At 54.2% G+C, this 23,828-nt stretch overlaps 5 protein-coding genes across 5 annotated transcripts; 1 reads left to right on the plus strand and 4 right to left on the minus strand.

Annotated features, from left to right (window-relative positions):
- Positions 1-811: 811 nt before the first annotated feature.
- BDP55DRAFT_689196 (uncharacterized protein) lies at positions 812-2,524 on the minus strand (the record flags this gene model as incomplete). Its single annotated transcript, XM_060576709.1, has 2 exons — positions 812-1,027; positions 1,082-2,524. The coding sequence occupies 2 exons, from the start codon at positions 2,522-2,524 to the stop codon at positions 812-814; spliced, it is 1,659 nt and encodes a 552-aa protein (XP_060437129.1).
- Positions 2,525-6,677: 4,153 nt separating this feature from the next.
- BDP55DRAFT_539090 (uncharacterized protein) lies at positions 6,678-8,387 on the minus strand (the record flags this gene model as incomplete). The annotated part of the gene is made up of 3 exons (XM_060568003.1): positions 6,678-7,612; positions 7,666-8,062; positions 8,118-8,387. The coding sequence occupies 3 exons, from the start codon at positions 8,385-8,387 to the stop codon at positions 6,678-6,680; spliced, it is 1,602 nt and encodes a 533-aa protein (XP_060437130.1).
- A 2,885-nt stretch (positions 8,388-11,272) lies between these two features.
- Positions 11,273-13,744, minus strand: BDP55DRAFT_689198 (6-phosphofructokinase; the record flags this gene model as incomplete). The annotated part of the gene is made up of 3 exons (XM_060576710.1): positions 11,273-12,445; positions 12,501-12,965; positions 13,022-13,744. The coding sequence occupies 3 exons, from the start codon at positions 13,742-13,744 to the stop codon at positions 11,273-11,275; spliced, it is 2,361 nt and encodes a 786-aa protein (XP_060437131.1).
- Positions 13,745-16,714: 2,970 nt separating this feature from the next.
- Positions 16,715-18,863, plus strand: BDP55DRAFT_689199 (RNA polymerase II mediator complex component SRB4; the record flags this gene model as incomplete). The annotated part of the gene is made up of 3 exons (XM_060576711.1): positions 16,715-16,989; positions 17,050-17,447; positions 17,500-18,863. The coding sequence occupies 3 exons, from the start codon at positions 16,715-16,717 to the stop codon at positions 18,861-18,863; spliced, it is 2,037 nt and encodes a 678-aa protein (XP_060437132.1).
- A 932-nt stretch (positions 18,864-19,795) lies between these two features.
- On the minus strand, positions 19,796-23,054 carry BDP55DRAFT_689200 (SNF2 family domain-containing protein; the record flags this gene model as incomplete). Its single annotated transcript, XM_060576712.1, has 3 exons — positions 19,796-21,925; positions 21,975-22,755; positions 22,843-23,054. The coding sequence occupies 3 exons, from the start codon at positions 23,052-23,054 to the stop codon at positions 19,796-19,798; spliced, it is 3,123 nt and encodes a 1,040-aa protein (XP_060437133.1).
- Positions 23,055-23,828: the final 774 nt, after the last annotated feature.

The following is a 23,828-nucleotide window of genomic DNA, read 5'->3' on the forward strand; positions in this document are numbered from 1 at the left end:
GCGACGGTTGGGGATCCCCGGAGAAGCCAAAAATGCGTTGAGGGGCCATGAGTGATTGCAACGTAGGACTTTGGTGTATTTATAGGTAACAGGAGGAAGGGAGCCCATCAAGGCTTCGGCCTCGGCCTCTGTTTTCAGATCATACCTATCACGGTTTATCCGCCAAGCCGACGACATTGTATTGATACGAATCGTCTTTACTTGACTCTGAAAGGCTTCCGATATGCTACATGTACATGTCTGTTTCTCTCAATATGACAGTCGTCTGACCCAGCATGTGGCTCAGACCCTCGAGAAAGACTGGCTGTTGGTCATATCAAGGCCCTGACATATTACTGCATCTCCAAGAGTCGGGAGAGGACACAGGAATCTCGCTTGCATCGAGTTGCTGAGGTGAAAGAACAAGGAGACTTTCCAACTTCCAGCTTGATCACAGGCGAAGTCCAGCTCACTTAAGCAGCCAAAGTCAGGACTTTTGAGTCATAAGTTCGTTATTTGCTCCTAATACAATCTAAACTCCGCCCTATTTCTCCGCCGCTATGTTGTATTCATAAATCGTTACACATGGTGCTAGGCAGAAACCCCCACATGTTGGGTTGAGAAAAGTGAAGTAAAGACACACATTTGCCCGCCCGGCAGATCCGGCTTCTCTAATGCAGCACATCCCATCCCGAAAATGATATGTTCTGTAGTCCGAATCCAAATGGAAGGCGTGCCTGTCTCAGGCCCCTCCGTCAAAAGTGCCGAACGTCGGCTGGGTATTCGATTTGTATGTTCCTTAGGCTCACTTGTGCTGTATACTATGCAATGCTTAATAACGTCGGGGACGTTGGCTTTGGCTATCGTAGACGACCTCGCGCTCGTAGACTCGCTCATCATCGTACTTGCTGCTCGGTCCGCGGTGGTGGTGATGATGAGACCGGCGGTCCCAGTCGTCATGCACCCACTCTCTCTCATACTCGCGAACGCGCTGCTTGCGGAAGCGGCGGATATCATCTGATACCTGCACCAGCTCAAGCACATCATCCTGCATTCTATTAGCACTTGTCACCAACCCAATGAAGACATAACCAAAACTTACGTATTTGAGGTATTGCATAATGTAGAAAAAGTATTCAGTCTCCTCGAAATCATATCCAAGTTGAATAATGGCATCGCGAATAACCAAGTCCTTTGTGATCTCGGTCCACATCTCGTTTCGCTTTGATGGAGGTCCGCGGCGCGGTGCGCGATCCTTTGTCTTCTCAATCTCGATCTCAGTCTCGCGGTCATAAACCTGGAGGCTGAGACGGTCTCGGGATTCGCGCGGCGAGGGTTCGGCGGGAAGTGGGGCCGGCGCCGAGATGGGAGCGCCCTCCCGTTCGGGAATGAATTGTGCTCGCCTCACACCGTTGTAACGCTGCCAAGTGACCTCGGCAGAGCCACCTCCAACGCCATCCATACGGACACGCTCGGTGCCGGGCGGGACATCGACAATGGCCCAGTCTTTGGTGGCACCGTTCCAGGCCTCGCCCATCTTGCCGCGTGAGTCGATCTTGGAGGTGATGTACTCAGCTTCCTCGTCGACGGGCGTGCGTGCGGCCGCAGAATGAGCTCTACGGCGTGATCCGCTGTGGTAGTGACGGTCGTCGATCCGGAGACGGTCGGTACTCAAGACGAGTTCTCTGTTGTCCTGGAAAGCGGGGGATCTGCGCTCCCTGCTAGGAGATCGGTGGCGGCTTTGCGAGCGGTGAATGTCAATGTCGGTTCCTCTGCGAGAGGTGGTGATGTCGATATCCAGCTCCCGCTCTTCGGTGCGGGTCTTCGGGCGGGGAGCAGGACGAGGGGGAGGCGGCGGGCTGGGCACGCGGGTGACACCTGGATGCATTAGACCTCTCGGGGGTCTTATATCCTGCAGTTTGTCCTTGTACTCACCATGATCGATGTCTCTGTAGTGCGTAATGACTTCTCTTTCGATCGTGGGGCCGCGAATGACCTGAGGTTGGGGCGGTGGTGGGGGCGGTGAGGGTGAGGGTGACGGAACCCGCTCTCTTTCCCTCTCACGCTCGACGATGCGCACGCCGACGCGGCTGCGTTCTCTGGCTGGGGGAGGAGACGGCGAGCGCTGCCTCTCAACGTATCGAGCGCGGATCATTTCCGGAGGAGGGCCGCGGGATGGACTGCGAATCTCTCGCTCGCGCTCGGTGACGCGGACTCGGGAGCGCTCGAGCTCTTGCTCATGATGAACGTGCGGAGGTGTCAAGCTGCGGGCTCTGCGTACAACACGCTCACGGTAAACAGGGCTAGGGCTGCGGGCGCGAGGCCGTGACAGCTCTCTTGATTCAACCTCTCTGCGGCTCAGAACAAGAGCTCCGGCTTCGGGAGGACGCTCATCGCGCAGGAAGCGAAGGCGGTCACCTTCACGCTCACGCTCGCGCTCCTTGACGCGGACATCAACTTCGTCAAAAGCAACCCGGCTTTCGGCGCGCTGGCGGCGGGGGGCGTCGTAGAAACGCTCCTCAAAATCGTTGGACCGGTAAGCCATGTTTTGTTGGCGAAACTCAAACGGCTTTTTCGGTTTAGGAGAGGTGTGACGGAGAGGCGTCGGTGAGTGTTTGTTTGTGAGTTTATCTGAACAGGTGGGATGAATGGCGGGGTAGTAAGCCGGTGGTGATTGTGTAGCGCAGGTGATAGCGTGAGCGTTACGGACACTAGACAAGATGATACACCAAAATCCTGCGCAAACAGAAGAGGCGACGCTGAAAAGAGGATGAACCAAATGTGTCTTGTAGCGCTGGGAATGAACGACACACGACGGAGGGTAGTGGAGGAGGTACTTTAATGTGAGGCCGAGCCTAGAGCTGAGCCGGCTGGGGAAGAGGGGGTGAAGAGAAGGGTGAGTGAGTGAGAAAGAGAGAGAGGTGAGAGGGAAAAGAGTCAGAGTAGGAGCAACGTCGTCATACCACAGTAGGAGAGCCGGGTATGTATGTATGTAGGACGTAAGTAGGCAAGTAGGCAAGGTGGTATGTAATTAAGACAGCCGACAGGTGATATAGGGCGGCACCACCAGGCTGTATGTGTGTGGTCCTTGGAGGTTCGTGGGGGATCTCTGGCCTTGGTGGATGGAGGACTGGGAGTGGAGGGGGACAAGAGAGGGACGGGAGAGCAGTGGAAATGGGAGGGGTTGGCCGGCTCAAGAGATGGAAGCCGTTCTTGTTCACCACAGGCTTATTAGCGGGTGCGGTCGAGGTCTGTCAAGTTCGCTAGGTACTCGAGTCGAGGCCAGTCCCAGCTGTGGGCAAGCGCCGCGCGGTGAACCGCTTTCACTGAGCAGGGGTATTCCCGACGTTTTGTCTTTGTTGCTGCGGGAAGCGGGACGGTAGGGATGCCGTCGCAAAGACAGAGGAGGGTGTCGAGGCCCTGTTGGGATCCGCGTGTGTGCACTTTAGGTAGGGTAATTTGGGCCGAATTTGGGAATTGAGAGTTTGCGGACGGCAGTGTTCTGCAGACCACGATGTTCAGATGCCAAACTTTGTGTTTGGAGTTACATACATGTGCGGCGGTAACAATGGGTGCCCTATCGTGAGCCCTTGACGATCGTCGAATGCCCAGTCAAATAAGGTAGAAACGGGAGGAGATGGGGAAAATGGAACAAGGCTCCAGCGATCCGGGAATCAACGATGCAGGCTGAGCTACGTTGGGCTGGGCCAACAGAAAAAGCAAACGGAAAGATGTCGATAGGTTGCGACTTGCAGCCAGGGGCGGGCGAAGCATGAATGAGGTACCTTACCTCAGGTAATGGACGGTGATGGATGACGGGCAGCTGGTGGTAAGCCGAGGGAAAGGCATGGAAGATGCAGAGAAAGGCGATCTTGGGTCTTGTTCTGGCTTCTCATTCAGTCAAGCCGTCAACCATCCACTTGATTGCATCAGGAGGCATCCACTTGGGCTCTGGCAGTGGCAGTGGTGCAAGCTGAGGAGTTGCTTCCTGGGCAGTCATTGGGCTGACAAGATGGCAAATGGGCGCCTGGTCTCTCACCGATCTCTGGTGCCCAATGACTGACTGCCTGCTTGACTTGTGACTTGCAGGCTGAGTGCAGGAAGTAAGTATACTTTACTACAGAGATAGAAAGAGAGAGAAAGAGAGAGGCAGCTTGATATCCCGCATCCAATCCCAGCGCGAGCGACCGCACGAGGAAGGCTTGGGTTCAGAGGTTCATGTTGGCTGTCGTGGAAGGAGTCACATTCAGGAATCGATGTGATAGGAATGACCTGGGCTCCTGCTTCGCCCGTCTTTCGTAACCAAGGTTCTTGGTATCTCACCTTGGTATCGTACATATCCAGGTACGGTGAGGTAGGCAAGAGAGAAAGGCAGGTAAGTCGACCTGACCTACCTAGGTCTTTATTGCAGACAGACAGCCTGGTCCGGCTGCTTCCACCAGCGTTCCATCGTGTCTCTCAATGTCACCCCGAGTTTAGAATGATGGAGCTTTGTGTCCCTGAAAAGCCCGCGGCCGAAGTACGCATGAAGTTGGCTCGAGAACGCCCAAGACCTGATTTTAGATCATATCGTATCTCTGCTATTGCTTGGGAGGTCTGGTTGAAACAGGGGATTAGAGGGAGTGAGTGAGACTCCATGTGAGTGAAAGCCGGAGACTAGTGTACAAAGTAGTACCCAAGGAAAGGACCTGATTGTGGAAGAATGGCGGAAAGAAGCTAAGACGATGGGAAAGTGGAGCTTGGACTGGCCGTTGTCCAACTTTTCTCGCTCCGTCTTTCCAATCATTCTTTCCCATCTTCCATCTTTCTATCCACCTGTCCTCGTCACTAGTCACCACCAAGCCAGCCAGGGCAGTCACCCGCCGCCAGTGTCACTGTCACAAGCACACTCAAGACTTCTGAAAGGCAAGAGGGAACGGGAAAGCTCTTGACAAGTTGACAGCTGCTCGCCCCCTTCCCTGCATTTGGCAGGCCCGTCCAACCAGTGTCTCCCCTCCCACCTTCCTTCCATGAATCCATTCCGACCATTCCCCTCCCCCTCCTCTTTTCCCCCTCCATCCGCCGTGCCCAGCCCCGTCACATTCGCACCTGCTTTGAAAACTCGTCCATCTCAGCCAGCTCATCGCCAGAAAAGGCACTGACGCAATCCTGCATCAACCCCGGCCAGCCACTCGTTTACCTTACCTTACCGCATTGCCATTGCCGCATTTCACCTTTCATCTTTTCACCTTGACCTTCCTGTCGGCTCTGCCCCGCCCCGCCCTCTCTGCCCACTTTTGCTTCTCCCTCTTACGCCAAGGCATTTCTTGGACACCAATTGTAAAGACAGAGACATCGTTGGAGCAGCTGCCACAACCAAAGAACCACTTCCAACTCGTGCTTGCCGTCCGATGCCACTTCTGGATTCCCGACAACTGCCGGGCTTTCTCCCTGGAGCACGTCTTCACCCTGTTCTGGGCCAAAATGTCCCTGTTGAATCAGGCACTTTCCATCATCACGTCGCATTCATTCGTCTTGTAAGACCTCCTAGGAGCCACAGTGAATTACATACAACCACTTCTCGAGGCTCCATCGCCATCTCCAATGAACATCCGGGAACAGCTGCCACCCATCCAATATTCTAACCGCAGGGCAACACTTCGGTAACCGGATAGTTCAAGCCATGTGTCATCAAGTAGTTCCCGCCAATTCTCCGCAGTTAGGCCTGGGTTCGGCTCTCACCGACTGTGCTAGGATATCGCTGCTCCAGTCACAGCCTGATCGTCAGGACCGACCCATCAGTTACACCCAAGGACTCCCACAGTCTGACTAGCTGGTACGAAGTACATACGAATAGGCATCTGTATGTTCGCCCAGTCTCCCATCAGAAGCCCGGTCTGAAGGAAGCCTGGAGGTCGTCTTTGATTCGCCCGCTTTCTACCCTCAACATTCAATGCCCACGTTGGAGACATGCCCAAACTGCCATCCCTGATTGGACCGTTCCGACGTCCCGGAAGACCCTGGAGGGAGACATGCCATCACCCGGGCCGTCCACGCGGTGCTCCGATATGGAGTAGCCTCCCACACCATCATGAGACATAACCCGGTCTTCACACAGCACGTATGCCATCTCTGCCCTTTCGGGACGACTTCATCGGCCTCGAATACCACCCTTCTCCGGTAGCAGCGAGCTTCGTCTTGACTCGGCACGAGTCTCTATCGCACCGAACACTTTCGTCCACTCTGAAGCTCTGAAACCCCCGGACGTCGACCACCAAGTGCTCAGCATCGTTTGCTGCATCCAAGGGCCCGACTTGTCGCAAAAAAGCATATTCACAGTGTCAACGTTATACGAATACCGAAGAACACTCTCTCACTACAACGAGCTCTACATACTTCAAATCGTCCGACCAAACACCAAGCTCAGCAAGTTTCCCATGCCTCCTCGGCTTTTCATCCCTCGACTTGCGCACCGCGAGACACATGGTCAAGCGTTTGGGGAGTCCCAGAGTCAAGCAAGAGTACTTTGGTCGTCTAAGCTGGCAGCCATCATATTCAACACAGAGACACGAACTGAGACGAACTTGCTCAAAACGATGCATATTTGCCACGCCCAGACACAACATTGAAAGACCTGTAGCTCTCCTCGGGTACGGTGCCTTTGGCACGGTTTGGTGAACTCTTCAATCATTATGGTCATTAATCACTACATGGCCTCGTTATTCACGGCCTCGTTGCTTTTCTGTGGGCGCCTGTTGCGCCTCTCTCCAGCCTCCGATACTTCTTCTCGCCTTATTCTGCCCTGTTGCGTCCATTTCTCTCCAATGCCCCTCGCCAACGAGTTCGTATCTTTCGCCTCCATTGGCTAGTTCTTGTGGTGCGGTCGTACCCACCGCATCTGCCTCGAGTATCTCGGTTCCGTGTTTCTCAGTCGGCGTCTCGAGACCCCACGCTAAGTTTCCGAATTCCGTATATGGGCCCACTCCGCCGTCGCCGTACGGTCCCATTTGAGCAACAGCTTCGGCTTCCTTCAGACGAGCAGCCTCAGCCGCCTCCGCTGCTCGTTGTCGCCTCCTTCGTACCAGGAGGAGAATGACTCCTCCGGCAAGCGCAACAACTCCGAAGGAAACGCCGATTCCTATGCCGGCCTTAGCTCCGGATGACAGAACAACTGGTTTCGCCGTGGCTGTCGATGAAGCTGAAGGCGTTGCTGTTCCCTGAGGTTCTTCTTCAACCGCCTTTGTTGCGTTGAAACTGGGGACCACCGCGGCTTGTTTCCAAAGGCCATCTTCACCATGGTATAATTGAACCAGGCTTCCGTTTGATTGGTACCAAATCCACGCTTCGCTGGTGTCAAAGTTGCTTGTTGTCGCGAAGGAGCCACTCTCAACATCCGCAGCGGGCCAGAGACGCGCATCCTGGTCAGGCATGAGCTTCCACTGCCAATCAATATTGGACATCTGGTGCAGCTTTGCATCTGTTCCCAAGTAGAAGATGCTGCGGACATATGCTTTGTCCACCGTTGCGCCTAGCGAAGTCAGGTTGTTTGCGAAAGCCGGCATGGTGAAGTTCGGAGTAAGCGTCGAATCGAGGAGGATATCGGCTGCTTTCGTCGTCTCATTTGCGTCCCCTCGGAGCGGGCGAGGCAGGGTAGCTTTGTGACAGTCAGCAAGTGAATAACTCGCAACAACAGTGGAGGGAACGGACCAAGATGCCATGTCTCATCCTTGAAAAACCTCGAGATTTCGACATTCTCCGAGTCTTTGGGAAAGACAACAGACATGTTGAGCTGCCCCGAGTGTACCGACGTCAAGGCCATACCTCCTACGGGGTCTTGCGAAATTGCCCCCTTCAACTGCCAATCGGTCCTGGTCGTGTACGATAAAACATTGACCGTCTTTGCTTCATCGTGAAAGAAAACACGATATCCATCATCCGCGCCCAATAACTCGACGGCTAGGCCGGTCTGGTTGTGTATGGACTCGAGTCCGGCCGTTGCGGAGATAACGTATTCGCCCTTGATGGCGTAATGGCCCGTATCGAAGTTGCAGGTGAAGTAGCCGTTTACGATGGAGTTGTCCTCGGCCTGGTAGAAAATCGAGGCCTAGAAGGAGAGGTCAGTTGCAACGCTTCACAACGTGAAGCCAGAAGAGACTTACGATCGTCGTCTTCTTCGGCACATCGTACCATCCAGCAGCGGCAATCGAGGTGCCAAGTCTCGGCTTTCTCTGGAGAAGAAAGATGTTGAGCCCATCTGTTGGCAAGATGGGCGTGGAGTTGCTGTTGCAAGCGGTGTACAGAATATCGCCTGTCGCAGGGTCTTGCATCGCCAGATGGGGACTCAGTTCTGTCCACCATGCCGTGAGACACGATACTGGGGAGGACAGAACGAACAGCACCCCCAAGAGAATTCCAAAGGATCTCGCCATTATTGTGAGGAATGCCGCATGGAAGTCGGTGATTACAGACGGTTACGTCGAACACACCGCCAAGGCTATTGCTGGGAAAGGTCTGGGTTCCTACTAAACGCGATTCAACTTCGCACGAGGAGACTCGGTAATCTCGATAGACCGGGACCTAATAGTCGTGGGGAATTGTCGACGCAGGCGGAAAAGCGAGACGGGAAGGTGCAAGTCGCCGTTCGGACTCGGGGATCGCTGGGTTTATCACCATCCACCCCATGTAGTTTCCCGGCGGGGATGTATTGAACCGGGCTTCCGTGATGGTCAGTTGCATCTCAATCCCAAGTCGGGAAGCTCAACCGCAGCATCCTTACTTGCAGTAGCGCGACCCCCAGAGAGCGTGAGAGCCTACAAGGCCAAGGGTCCCCCTTCGTTCTGCCTCCACGGATGGCTTGAAAGCTCGTTGGCTCAGAGACATTTTCAGCCCGTTTGTTGATCTACCCATGTCGCTGACACAGCCATCGGTCTGGGAAGTCGCGTGGGGCTTTTCGGGGGCGGAGACCGGCCATTGGGCAGGCAGGCAACGCTTATGAAGAAGACATTGACAAATAAGGCCTATGCCGCGATCAAGGGTCTTGAGCAAAGATACCAGCCAAGCCTAATGTGTGATGGTGTCCGCATGGGTTTGGCTTTTAAGACTTCGGTTGTGGCGTTGTCGGTAGGGCTTGGTGTGCTTGCAGTTTGCTTAATCCAGAGCCAACTAGATGTCAACGCTCGTATACAGCTCATCACGACAACGGCAATTGATGAGATAACCAGAGGGGGGGGTCATATGCGGCTGCCTAGCCCTGACGACTATCCCGTCAGCACAAACACCCAACAGGCCTTCTCGTTCATCGATTCGTCCCCTGGAAATAGCACTTGCTAAAAAGGCTTGAGGAAAGGTAACGAAGATAACCCTACAACTCTCCCGAACAGACACAGCACAACAGGCCCAACCTCCCCGAGGGCCATGAGCGTTGAGCCAGGGACCGTCAACATGGAATAGTGCCCAGGTTTGGGGGCTAGAAAGGCCTTTTTTCCAATGGTCTCTCGCTTCGCTTTACCTCCTTGGAACGAGCTTAAAGCCTGCGCTGCAACCCCAATCCGCAAATCTCTACTTTGAGTCTAGGGGGAAACCACATAAAAACGGGGCCAAAAACTACATCTCGCAGGCGCCAGGCGGTGCTTACTGAGCGCCCGCCCCCCACCAACTCCTTCTGGCCATGCGAACGACCGGGTTCGCCCTAAACCTTGTGGCGTCTACGGATATCGTCAATTCTGATGCAGTCAGTCGTGCGATATGGTATCTCTTCGGACTCTTGAGGGAACTTTGGTTTCTGGGTTCGTGGCGAGACTGGAAGTTCAAGACGGGGAAAAGCGATTATGCTGAGTCTCTTCCCGAGTTGCCCATACGAAAGGCACAGACAAACTTTTGGCCACATGCCTCCTCACGCCTAGTAATCAACGGCCCCCAAAACCGAATCCTTTCAGCCGCGGAGTAGCTTGAATTGTTCACCGGCGAGAGGCGAAGTAGAGACAATCTTTGCTTTTTTGGCTCTCTCGGCTTCTCATTCTATTCTGACTGTGACAACCGGAAAACCCCCCTCTGACACACTTTTGCATTCCATGGTCAGAGACGAACTACTTCTCAGCAGCAGCGGCTGATCGCTGCTCGTTGAGTAAGAAGCACATCAACACCAACTCGCCGCACCACAAACCCCCTCTCCCTCCCCCCTTGTCACGCTTCTTCTGACATCAGCCCAGCGCAGCATTCAACTAACTTACCCAGGTAAGCTTATCTATTATGCCATCCGGATTTCAGCCCTTTTCCAAACGGGAAGGATCCCTCCCCGTCCGTTCCCCCAAGGTACTAGAGATGCGTGTGTGAGGGAGGTCCAACTGGTCCATCGGAGTCTCGGGTCATTGACTCTACAGGATGGCTGCTATGTGGCCAATGTCAAACTTGTAAGTTTGTGACGGCACGGATATCATTCGTGTCCTCCGGCTCCAGGGGGGGGGGCAATGTCTCTTCGCGATGACGATGTAGACTGTATTCAGATAAGAACGTAAGCAGATGAATAGGCTATCAGGACCCAGGATCGCTCACGAGCCATCCTCGACCAATGTAGAGGTGGTCTGGACTAGAAGCCTAACTGCACTGCATCTTTCTAGCGGAAAAAGACGACGGCACGGATACATCACACAGTTCCTCCATAAGGAAATCGCTCGCAGGGATCAACGTTCGGCCTAGAAGTTCGCCATTACAAAGTTCCCAGGATCCGGGGTCCGAAAGTTGGGGGGGGACATGGGACGAGAAAAGCGCGGACGAGCTCGTGGTTCGTCCGAGCCAGGTCATACTTTGTTCGCCGTCCATATCCCGTCCTGTCTATAGAATATCTTGTACGATGTATACCCACACGCACACACCAATCTTCGGACTGATTCTTCGCGACTCGGACTTGGGACGGCGACCGTTGAGGCTAGCCAGTCTCTGGACGGCTGCGAGATTATAGACCACAGTTCCCAGGGTCGGAGATGTTGCCCCGAACAGGGTTGAATGGTCGACTCTCTCGGCAGGGTTACAAGGGCAGAAAGATTCCCTGGTCCTTGGAAAGGCTTGGAAGGGGAAAAGGTCGAGAACCGCTCCAGTCAGTCTCATAGTCACGCAGTGCAGAGAGAAAGCGATGTCGTCTAGTCTAATAGAAAATGCATTTCATCAAGTTTCCCTAGGTAATCAAAGCCAAACCCCGACGCGCCACATCTCGCCAACTTGAACCAAGTAGCACCCTTTCCTTTCCCATTGTATTTAATTTTTCTCCTTGTATTAAAGTAGCGCCTGTTCGCTTGCACCTTGCCTCTTGCGGCGGTTCTTAGTCGTCGAGGCCTCTCTTGACATCCTTTGCCTTGAGACCGGTAATCGGCTTCTCCGGCGTGTGGTGAAGAGGTCTGCCGGACAGCATGTTGACCACATCGCCCATGTGCGCCCAATGGACGTTCTTGGGCCGGCGGTTCTTCCAGTCCGTCTCGTGGTCCTCGAGATCCCAAATGGGCGTGAATGTGACGCTGGCACCCTTGATACCAATGACGGAGGCGCTCATGGGATCCCTCTTACACCTGTTGTGCGACTTGGGCTGGAACTCCTCGAGGTGCTGCATGCACTTGATTGCCAGTCTGACGGCACGGCATCTGTCCATGGGCGAGGGAACGCCACCCTGCTGGACGTGACCGGGGATGCTGTCACGAGATTCGAATCGGCCGCGCGCCTCCTTGCGGATGATGTCTGCGATGAGCTTGGCGTTGAACACATCGTCAGCCTTCTCATTGATGAGGATCAAGCGTCCAGATGAAGACTGGCCCTTATCCTTGGAGAAGATCTCGCGGAGATGGCGAACGTCTGCGGCCAACATTTCGAGGTCCATACCCTCCTCTGGTGTGTAAACAGCGCTCGCGCCAACACTGAGGCCAGCAAGGGTCGCGATATATCCAGACTTACCACCTTGCGTCTCGACAACAAATACACGACGACGCGTGGCGGAAGCGGACTGCTTGATCTTGTCGCAGTACTGTACAAGCTCGTTCAGGCAAGTGTCAGAGCCGAGTGAGTATTCTGACCCAGGAACGTTGTTGGAGATCGTAGCTGGCAAGAGGACCATGGGAATGCACAGAGAGGGGTAAAGCTCTCTGGCCTTGCGCAGTTGCGAAACAGCGTGGTAAGCCTCGAAGCCACCGACGAGGAAAAGTCCGTCAAACTCGTACTTTTCAATCAGGTTGGCGATGAGCTCCATGCCTGACTCCGCAGGAAGTTCTCGGTTGGTACCGATTTCCGATCCTCCCTTGCTGGCCCAGCTGTCAACCTCCAGCCAGTCGAAAGGTCGCACGGCTCCGACGGGCTTATCGCCATGATGCCTAGCGAATCCGGCAAAGCCATTGTGGATGGCGACGGGTTCATGGCCGCGCGAAAGACAGTAAGCAACACCAGCGCGCACAGCAGCGTTCATACCACCAGCAGGGGCGCCAACGTTGATGAAGCCAATCTTCATTCTCTGCGAGATTGTCAGTTTTCCGTTCTCTCTTGTAACTGAAGCTGAGTTGACATACCTCCTTCTCCGGCAGATGGTGGTCATCCACTCTGACGTTTGTGGTCATCATGTAAGAGCTGAACATCTCGGCGAACTCAGTGTCACGGAGACCCATTGCCTTTTCAAATTGCTTCTCGTCAACTGCCTTTGCGACCTCTTTGGTATCCTTGACAGCCTGCATCAATGGCTTGCGGCAGATCTGGTTTTCGTTGATGGCAATAAAGCAGGTCTCGGTCTCGGGGGTAGCCTCCAGAACAGCCTTGACGGCCTCCACACCCTGGAGGGTAGCCAGCATTCTGTCGTAGGCAACGGCGGTACCGCCACGCTGGACGTGACCGAGTGTTGTGATTCGAGTGTCCAGAGCGAGTCCGTTCTTGTCTGCGAGCAGGTCCTTGACCATATCGGATGTGATCTTCTTGCCATTGCTGTCGTTGGCGCCCTCGGCAATGATGACAATGGTCTTGCGCTTTCCAAAGCTTCGGTGCTATAGCCTGTCAGCGTCGTCCTGGCTACTACTGGTGCTAGGTTTTCCGGTCTTACCCTCTTCACAATATCACACATTTCCTCCTCCCAGTTCTCCTCCCTAGGCTTCTCAGGAATGAAGATAAAGTCGGCGCCTGTCGCAACACCGGCCATGAGAGCCAGCCAGCCACAGTGGCGACCCATGACCTCGATAACGAAGGCTCTTGAGTGGGACGAGGCCGTGGCTTCAATGTAATCGACCATTTCGCAAATGCGCTCGAGGGCAGAGTAACATCCAATGGTGGCATCGGTGCCCGACATGTCATTGTCAATGGATCCAACCAAACCGACAATGTTGAGGTGTCTGTAAGGGTCAACCTGCTCCTTCTTGAGCTGGCCGGAGGAAACAAGCTCCTCGATCAGAGAAGGCCATTCGGCGCGGAACTTGTCAGCACCAGTGAGGGAACCGTCACCACCGCAAATGATCAGGGCATCAATTCCGTTGAGAATCATGTTCTTGGCAGCAGTCAAACGGCCGGGTCGTTCGTAAAAGGCCATGCAGCGGCGGGTTCCAATCAGAGTACCGCCTTGGCCAAGGTAGTTGCGCACATCACCCCATTCTGCCTTTTTGATCTGGTCCCCGCCTACTACCAAGCCTTCGTATCCGTCGTAGATGCAGTAGGGTTCGCATCCCATGTGGAGGGCGGTTCGGACTACGGCGCGGACTACGCCGTTCATGCCTGGGGAGTCACCTCCCGAGGTCATGATGGCAATCTTCTTCTTGGCAGCCGTGGGAGCCATGATTGCGGCGGAGAATAGTGGTGGTGGTGATGTTCGTAGGTTGTCGGAACTTCGGGGTCAATGGGGGGAGGGAGGCGGAGGAGGGCGGAGGACCGATTACAGGGTCTAAAGGTCCGTCGGTCGAGGTCTGACGTGGAGGGGGATACTCTACGGAGCTGGAGGTAAGATGTTCAAGGGATGATGGTACGAGCCAACCGGGCCGTGTACGGTATCAGGGAGGGAGAGGGAGTAGGAATGCGAGGTAAAGAAGATGGGGAGGGAGGAAGAGTGAGGGAGGAAAAGATCATGAGGTTTCCAGGCGAGACGAGGCAGGCGCCAAGTGCTTGGAAGAAGCTGTGTGGTGGTTGGAGCTTGGACGTGGAACAGGAATAGGTCGAGGGGGGGAAGCTGCGAGACACACTTGACCGGGCTTGGGGACGGAGGGGGACGCCGCAAAAAATAGGCCGTCTGGTGTGCCAGATAATTATAGCGTGGGACACCTCACGCTTCGCACTTCGCGGGCAGAAGAGACCAGACAGGTTTAATGGCGGGGGACCAAGTTGTCGGAGCCACTTTGGAGCATCCGCACCTCGAAAAAATAGCAGAAAAATTACACGCGGAAAGGGAGGGGGTAGGTCAAGTTACCTCACTGGACCTCAGCTCACCACATCTTTCCTTCTGTCCCTCGTCCATGATCCGACCCCTCCATCCTCCCCCAACAGTGAGCCCGCGCAGTGACGTTGAGTGCCCTCAAAGGTAGCCCGCCCAGCTCTTATCGGCTCCTTATCTTGGCGCGGGGGAGCTTCGGCCATGGAAGCCCACCTCACAGAAATATAGGTACCTTCGACAGACCAAAAGCCGCAGAGGCCGCACAGCATCGTCACAGGTGCAGGGCACGCCGCACGCACCGGTGTCACAGCGAGCCTATGGGAAACCTTTCACGTTGCTGAATCAGGAACGATGCAACGGTCTTACTGGCCAGCCCGGTTACAGTGGACCCAGGTCCTTGACGGGACATTTTTCTTCAGCTGAGCCTGCTGAGGGAGTCGTCGATCCGCGATGTGTTGCAGAAGCTTCTCCAACCGCAACCGTCTGCATTTGGTGCTGGCCAATGTCTTGGAACTTGGAATGGTTGGTTTAATCGCTCATTTGCTGCGACAATAGCAGTGTGTCAAGCTATTTCGCGCCACACCCATTGGTGAGTGAGGGAAATACCAGGAATATTGCGAGTCGACTGACTGGTGACTGGTCTCCGTCGTGTTGTTTTTTCTCGCTCTTACTCCGGTCGCCGGTGAGGGGTTTAAACCACCAAGCAAGGTTCAGTCGGCCTCTTCCAGCGTCCCATCTCGGGCTTATTCTGGGCTCCTTGCACAAGTCGCACCAAAATCCACCCCAGTTGCCAGGTCCAGACTTGCACCAAGTTACCAACCCTCCAGAAATGCCCCTCCATTGAAGCTCCAGTGCGGGGCTGGCCGGCGGTCGGTGCAAGGACTCGACGAGAATGTCAGGCAATTCACCAGGTGGATGCTGGTTTGTCTGCGCGCCTTGAGCTGCTTTGGTGAGGGAGGCTCCGCGCGCCTCTCTCTTGACATCTGCTAATTCGATCAGAAATAAAAGAGAGAATCATACCAGTGTACTATTGCATGCCAGTTTCCAGACATAGCCGGCCCATTTCCCATGTGTCCGCTTACTCATAAAGGCACTTTATGCTGGCTTAGCTAGGCTACGCGCCCAAGTTTCAAGCTCTATCTGAACTACACAAATCACTATCGTCACTCGGTCCATACGCCAGTGACTCGCTCACGGTGGAGGGCCGGTCTCTCGCAGGGATGCAAGGATGTTCCTCCGAAGTCCCGGCGACGGCGACGATGGTGAATCTTCCAGATCAACATATCAACTCACAAGTCGTCCGACACATCTACTTATTCAAAGTGGTGCAACAGACATCACGATATAATCAAGACGAAATCGAGACATCTCGGCCTCACTTTGCAGCAGTTCCGCCGAACCCTTATTCCCACGGCGACAAACGTCACCGTTGAAAACTGTGGTGAGATGACAAGGACTTTGGGCTCTGGACAACCGAGAATCAGGCAAGATCACGTCCACCTCATTTCCGTATCTTCCATCCATGGATGATGCGAACTGGATGTCATCATTGGCTTCCAGTTATGAGTGGTGTGGAGTTGCCGATTTTGATATCGCCCGCATTGAGTTAAGTCTCATCGTCGTGCTTGTCGACTCAGAATTATCAAGCATCAGACTGAGTCGACATCAATCGCAGGCACTTACAAGCCATACTAGAGTCCAAGATGCAGCGTTCCGTTCTGACAGGGACTTCTGAATAAACTTTCCAGATCAGTTCGAACACCCCGAGACAACCGAACCATGGTTGCGTAGAATCGTCGATGCGACGTGCTTCCGATCTTCCCGTCATTGGTGTGTCTTCAAGTCTTATGCCTACAGATTCGATGCCGTCTGCCATGAGACCCCGAGGTCCCGTTATCCGATCGATCCTCTCAAAGACTATGTGATGGCAATGAGGATTGTCATGACTGCTTGCAAGCACAGGCTATGACATCGGGCACTGTTTGGATCTTGACGCATCCCCACAAACAAGACCGGTAGCTACCTTAGAAGAAAATGAGTTTGTTTTCATGATACGAAATGGAGAGTTGCGGCCTACACGGGTTGTTGCAAGTGATCTCAAATCGGTGACCCTCGGTGAGATAGTGACTTCACCGAAAATGCACACCTTTTGGTTGCTCGGTGGAGCTAGGACCGGCTCGGTGGCTCCAGCCAATCCATAGCTCCTGCTCTCATTCAACCACCAGCCTTGCACTGCAGCCTCACCACCGTTCGCGACGCAGACTTCCTTCCACACCATGCAGCCGTCCTGCGCATTATAGCTTTCCGACCTCCAAACTTTCCATCCCCCATACGAACCCTCGAAGATCAACGCGCGACCCCGCGACCGACGAATTGCCCGCCATGGCGTCGGGCAGCTCAATGCCCTTCTCTTCGCTCCACCCCGTACCTACGGGCGATCGCAAACCAAAGAGCCTCGGCGAGTTCATTGCCCGCGTACAAGCGGAGCGCGGCTTTCGAAATGTAACCGAGAAGAGTCTGAAAGAGGAGGTCGAGAACAAGAAAAATGATGTCGGCGAGGTGAAGGAGGAAGACACGGCAATGGCCGATGGAGATGACGAGGACGAGGAACCACTAGATGCGGGCGCCGCGCGGATGGAAGTGCTGAGAAACATAGAGTTGGTTACCCCATATGAACATGTTTTCCTCCGAAATGATGGCTGACTGTGAGCCGCCAGTACCGCGCAAAACGCCGCCCTAATGACCCTCGACTTCATCTCATTACTCCTCTCGAAAGAAAGCCCTGCCCAGGCAGGTGTCACACTCTCCCAGCAATTGCGCGACTGGACCGGCATTGGTACCCTGGGTATCGCTAAGCGCGAAGACAACGAAGAACAGAAGCAAAGGGACGCTGAGAAGGCAAAAGACAACCGCGATGTGTCTCTGGGTTGGGCTTTGCTCGACATCGAGAAGACAAAGGAGTCGGCCGACAAGGCAGCAACCCATTTGAGCAAGGAAGTGGAGCGTGAAGCAAAGTACTGGGGTGAGGTTTTGTCGGTACAACAGGCCGGATGGTCCATGTGCAGGCTGCCCGCAGAGCGACATACCCTCGGCGTCAGATTCGGTTTCTCAGAAGGCAGGTGCCCGTTTCCTCTTCTCGAGTGTCAGACAGGGCTAACCAAGCACAGCATCACCTGAGTTCAGGAATAGCAGTCTCGCGCCATTGCGGCGTGGAGATGACGGCTCAGCGCTCCTCCAGCACGGCCGCGTCGGATCTGGCTGCCAACGCCTCGCCATCACCGTCAGCAGATCAGGCGAGCCAAGCGGCCGTCTCGCTGTTGGGACCTCCGTACCGGACTCGGCTTTGCTACCGGACCGTGTTCTCAAGGCACGAAACACCATCTTCGCACAAGAACTCTGGCATGAGCTCCATCGCGAAGCACACTCTCTCGCTTCATACGGAGTCCGCGCGGACAACAACTCCATCAACTTTCACCCCAGCTCAGGACCAAGTTTGACGCTGGAGCTTGAGACCCTCGAGGACAGCGCCGCCACCGTCGGCGCATCGCCCGACAACGTCCTTGCCGAAGCAACGCATCTAGGTCTACACATCCTCCTGAGCCATGCTCACCGCCTGAACGAGCTACAACGACTGCGGCCAACGCCCCCTCACCAACGTCGCAACCAAACACAAAACCAGTACCACCTCCTCCGACCCATCATCGCCAAAATTCTCTACGACCGCTCCATCGAGCAGGTCACCAGTTTCGCGGGCGACCTCACCCGCGTGCTACGACAAGGCGGCGTCCACGCCGCCTCTTTCACCCTCAACACCCCTCCCTTCCCGACCGCCGAGCTGAAAAACACCTCAGGCGGTGCCTCCAACCGGCCCAACGCCTCACAAGCACTCACAAACATGCTCACATCCTCAGCAGACTTCCAAATCGAGCTGACCCTGACCCCGACCTCCCGCCTCCAGATCCGTGGCCGCACATTCCTCAACCCGCTGACAACAACGCAATTCCAACTCCAACTCCTCCCCAACGCAGCAGCAGCAGCAGCAGCAGCAGCAGCAGCAGGAAACGAACAATCGAATGGCGAGCAGCCCCCCGCACCGCCGCCCAACACCCTCCAATCCTCCTACCCGCCCTCCCGCGACCCGTACCCAGACATCGCCTCCGTCCAGCTCTACATCACAAACGCAGCGGCCCACGCACTCACAGACTACGCAATGTCCCTCATCCCCCCGCCGCAGCAGCCCTCCAACCCCTCTGCACCTCCTGCGGAACCTGCCCCCGCGGAGTGGGTCAAATCCGTCCGCGGCACCGCCATCCGCGACATCGACACGGAGACGCGCGAAATCCGCTTCGACATTCTCAACAGCGGCCCCGAGAACCGGCCGATGCTGCAGATTGGCGCCGCCTGGCGTGTGGGGGATAAATCTCGCCTCATGCGCTGGTCTTGGGCTGCTGATGGCGATTCCTCATCATCATCGTTGCAACCCCCCGTCAGTGACATTGTTGCCGCTGTCGTCCAGTCCAGGGATGTCTAGGAGATTGGCCTGGACCGTCTGGTCAAGGAGGAGACGAAGGATTGGTCTTGAAAAGCGAGCGAAGTGCCCCTGTGTTTGGGGAACATCGGAAAGGCCCTTCTACCGTTGGTGTTACCAGTAGTCTCGTCATTTATCCACCCCGGGATGTAGATAGGCAGAGGATGTAAAGTGACGATAAGGCTACGTAGTTTAGCCTTACCCGCCATCATCAATTAAAAAGTCATTCACAATACATAATCTCATAGAAGCTTCTCTACTTCTGTAAGCCATGTTGCTCGACAGACCGTCATGACTGACGAGCGAATTCGTCTTGTGAGCCAACGAGACATTCAGTAGCAGCCTGGATACATCACATACTTATCAATTGCAGGGACACACGATTCCTGATAAGCAATTGTATTGGAGATCTCTATCGATCTAGCGATCCTTTCTTGATTCCGTAAAACGAATTCGGCATGACTAAGACAGCCATACCGTCCCGAGCCTGATCCTGGCCCTGTACCTTAGACGCCTCATGGAATCTGTGACGACAAAAGAAAAGAGAAAGAAGATGGGGTGACAGGAGAAGTGGCAGACACCTAATATCCCCTCTCCCCGTTTTCCACCCCAGTGACACTCCTTCCGTTGTGTTGGCTGTGAAGCCTTTCTTCTGTGTCCATGTCTTCTTTATGGGTATGCTTCTACACTCCCATCGTTTCCTGTTCCCTGTAGTGATGCGGATGCAATAAAATGCTAGTCATAAGCGATTCGTAATACCTCTCCCCCGATACCATTCATTAAAAGTGCTTGATTCAATTCCCAGAAATGACCAAATCTGGTCCGAAAAGGTCACCTCACGACCCCAATCGTTAGAAATCGTGGTGTCGTGAACCTCCATAAACAAAATCCCGAACTAGACTTCGAAATCAAGTGTAGATCGGTCGGGCCCTTCCTCAGAGGTTGAAAAGGAAACGCAGCTCAGTCAAGCTGAGGCCAGCCAACTTGGCACCCTCGCGCTCATCCAAAGCGGCATCCACAGTCGCCCTCTTCTTTTCCTGAAGCTGAACGATACGATCTTCAACCGTCTGTTGGGTCAAGATTCGGTGCACCTTTACAGGCTTTTGCTGGCCGATGCGGTGCGCTCTATCGACGGCTTGCATCTCAATGTATGGATTCCAGAAAGGATCCATGATGATAACCTGTGAAGCCGCGACAAGGTTGAGACCAGCGTTTCCGGCGCGCAACGACACCATCATGACCTTCATGCTCGGATCGTTCGAAAAAGTGAAAGCGGTGTCGTCACGCTGTGCCATCGACATCTCTCCCGTGTAGCGGCAATGCTTGATGTTGAGACCTTCCTTTCTGATAGCGACCTGCAAAAGATCCAGAAGCATCGTCCACTGGGAGAAAATAATTGTCTTCTCGCCTGTTTCCTGAATCTTCTTAAGAAGGTCCACGCAAGCCCTGGTCTTGGACGAAGCAAGCCAATGATGACTCAGGTACTTTGTGTAGTCCTGCCAGGCACCAGCATTCTTCTTGGCATTCTTTCGAAGCGTTGCCAACTGGCTGCCCTTGATCTTCTTCAGTCTCTTTTTCGACTCCTTGCTGGAGGGCTTCACAGCATTCATTTTGCCCTTCGACTTCTTCTTCTTCTTCTTCTTCTCTTTTGGCTCGGTCGCCTTGGGCTTTGGCGCTGGAGACCCCGACAGCTCGTCCTCATCATCACTAATGTTAGCGTAACCATCAGGAACGACGAAGCCTTTGAGATTGCCGTTCTTGTCGGCGTCGTCTGCATCGGCGTCATCCTGGTCCTGGTCCTCGTCCTCTTCCTCGTTATCGTCGCTACTCCAAACGGAGCCGTCAGACTCTTCATCCTCAGAGCTTCCACTAGCAGCGTCATCAGGCATGTAGACCTTCTTGAACGCTGAAAAAGTGATAACGTTCGCCGGGTCCAACGTGCCTCTGCAGACAGCGCACTTGACCTGGCCTTCGTCTTCGCCATTTCTAATGTTCTCCCGCCTAGCATTGTCAACGTGCTGCTTGAGACAGCCGGCACAGAGTTCGTGCCCACAAGGCAGTGGAATAGTCGGGTCGGGCATCATGTCGTAGCAGATTGGGCACTCAAAGCCTTCATTGATGGCGTCGGCACTCACGAGTGCGCGGGACTTCTCAGTGAGGCGCTGAACAACAGCTATAGATAAGGTTCTGACGCGATTGAGCATATCGTCATCGACTTCAGGCACTGCATCGTCTGCTTCGAGAAGCAAATGCGGGTGACAACAAGTTTGGCGGAGGCGGAGAAGTAACACCAATACGTGAGAGTAGTGCTTGCCCAGAGTGCCCTTTCGCAGGTACTTGTTGATCTGCACCTGCGACTTGGTCTCCAAATCAGTGTAGAACTTGCGCTCGTCTTCGTCCAACTCTGCGTAAACCACCTCCTCTGTTTTCTCCGGAAGTTGCAAAATGGGCTTTCCATCAATTTGCGAGCTCTTGGTCCGGCGTAAAAGAGTCGCCTTGAGGAGAACCTGCAAGTTTCTCATTGCCTGGGCTTGAGGGTCGCCTTTCTTCCCAAAGAGCACTCCAAAAGCGCCGCGGAACTTAGACCAGTCGTTGTATGGCTTGATCCTCAGGAATCTGTAGAGAGAGAAGAGCTCATCGACGCCGTTCATCATCGGGGTGCCAGATAGGCACCAACGATAATCGCTCTGCAGGTAGGAAGCCGCCATAGCCGCTTGCGCCTTATGGTTCTTGATCTGTTGACTCTCATCCAGAACAATGCGATAGAACTTTGAGTAATCTGGGTGGAATAGGGAGACAGAGCTGGCCAAATTGGGGTCGGTCTTGCTCGACATTTGACGCCCGTTCAAATCCTTGATCCAAGCCGCGTATTTCTTCCTGTCTGAGACAAGAGTACCATAGGTGGTGAGGACGACATCGTACTTCATCAACTCTTGGGCTTTGACCTTCTGAGTGCTGTGATGGACGTATACAGTCAAAGCATGGGGTGGGCCACTCTTGAGCTTCTTCTTGATCTCATCCTCCCACTGCCGAATCAGAGACAGCGGAGCCACGATCAAAGTGGTCTGTGAGGGTGAGTTAGCATCGTCTGAGAATGATAAAGAGCAATCTTACCTTGCATCCTGGCTTGGTCGACTTTTGTGACACCATGAGGGAGAGAACAGAGATTGTTTTTCCCAGGCCCATGTCATCGGCCAAAATACCTCCCTTGTTGGTACCCTTCTCTTGGCGCTTCATCCACGTCAACGCAACCCTCTGGTGCGAATAAAGGGGGTATCTCATAGCTTCAGGAGTTCCCTCTCGATCTTCCTCCGGGATATCCATGCCGGCGTGTACATTGCGTAGAAGTGCCTCCACTTCCTCTTTGGATCTGCGAGGGTCATTGTTAATGTCCTCCATCAAAGAGACAACGCGAGCATCCAGCGGGTTTCCGGAGCCGTCGGTAAGGTCCATAAAGTTCATGTTGTTGGCTCTGTTGATCACATCAGAGGTGCTGAGAGAGGATCTACTGGTAGAAAGATATCCGTTCCGGCTGGCTAGCTGACGGTTCATCATCTGGCTAGCCGGCGTGAAACCAAAGTTCATATCTTCATCGTTAATGAAAGAACCAGGCATCCGGGGTATGAAGTCTCCGCCAGGAGTTGAAGCCAAACTCGAAGAAGAGCTCGGGCTGGCATATCCCTGGTGAATACCATTGTTCGGATTTTGTAGGCCGTTGGCATATCCGATGCCATATGTCCCTGGGATAGGACGCACCACAGGAGGTCTGGCGTTGTGAGGATTCTGAGAGAATTGACGGGAAGCGCGTGCCAACGAAGCGGCTCTACGACCTCGTTCCTGTGCCTCCACTTGCCTTGAGCGCGACATGAACGAGGTGTGTACATCATCATCGTCCCTGCCAGATTCGTTAGTCCTTGGGAAATGATAGTCGTTTGACGCCCGGACCTGAGCCCAACCCAGCAGCAAAACAATCTGTACTTACCCAGTAAGGTCGATGACATCAGACACATCAGCTGTGCGCTGAGACTTGTTGCGGCCTGAGGTAGCCTGTCCCAGAGACTCATAGGCGGAGCCGAATGATCTCTTGTTGTTGAATGGATTTCCATGGCCTTCCGAGCTGCCTAGATTGAGCGGCGGCGGTTCAAAGGGGTTCCAGGAGGCCGAGCCGGCATGAGCGGAACCCATGTCGGGCATGGCGTACGTGTTATTCGACGGTCCTAGAGGGGCAACTGCGTTCTGAGACCCGGAAGACGGCCTGTAAGGCACGTTGGCTGGACGACTGTTAGTTTCAGAGATACTCACTAGGGTCTCAAAACACTACTAATGAATCAAGCAGACTGAAATATGCTTAGATCAAAAGCATGATTGGCAGTGGGTAGGTGTGAGGGATAGTCTGGAATGATTGAGACGGTGACGAAAAGGATGATGGAAAGCAGGTATTCCTAAGGCGGGAGGTTTCAATCGATAGAGAGATGAGAGGGGTGAGGGGGTGATATATGAGAAATTCGAATGATTTTCAGAGGCTGTGGAAGGCGTGGGAAATAACCTGGTGGAAGAAGAGGAAAGAGGAAGTGTCAGGCGTCAACCACCTATGGTAGGCAGGAGCAAGGCATGGCTGGGTTGCTTTGGGAAGGCACCTCAGGAGCGGCACTGAGAGTACCGCCTGCCTTATGCCATCAGCCTGTGGACAACCACCTCATAGATATGAGAACTCCTTGCCTTCGTTAAGGTAATATCCTGATAATCGGCCAATTGCCTCAAGTAGCATTGCAGAAGACAAGGCCTTTCAGTACACCAAACCCAATGCAGTCATTCCCATCGACCACCAAGATCGCTATGACCACGCAATGATGGGTAGATAGGTCAGACTCCAGGCCGTACTTCCAAAACTAGCATACTAGTCGCTTGTGTGATATGGCTAACTTCTTCACTTGAAGAATCGAAGACCGGGATCGAAACAAGTCATAA

The sequence above is a fragment of the Colletotrichum godetiae genome, assembly GCF_030913485.1.
Source record: "Colletotrichum godetiae strain CBS 193.32 chromosome Unknown BDP55scaffold_1, whole genome shotgun sequence".
Taxonomy (NCBI): Eukaryota; Fungi; Ascomycota; class Sordariomycetes; order Glomerellales; family Glomerellaceae; genus Colletotrichum; species Colletotrichum godetiae.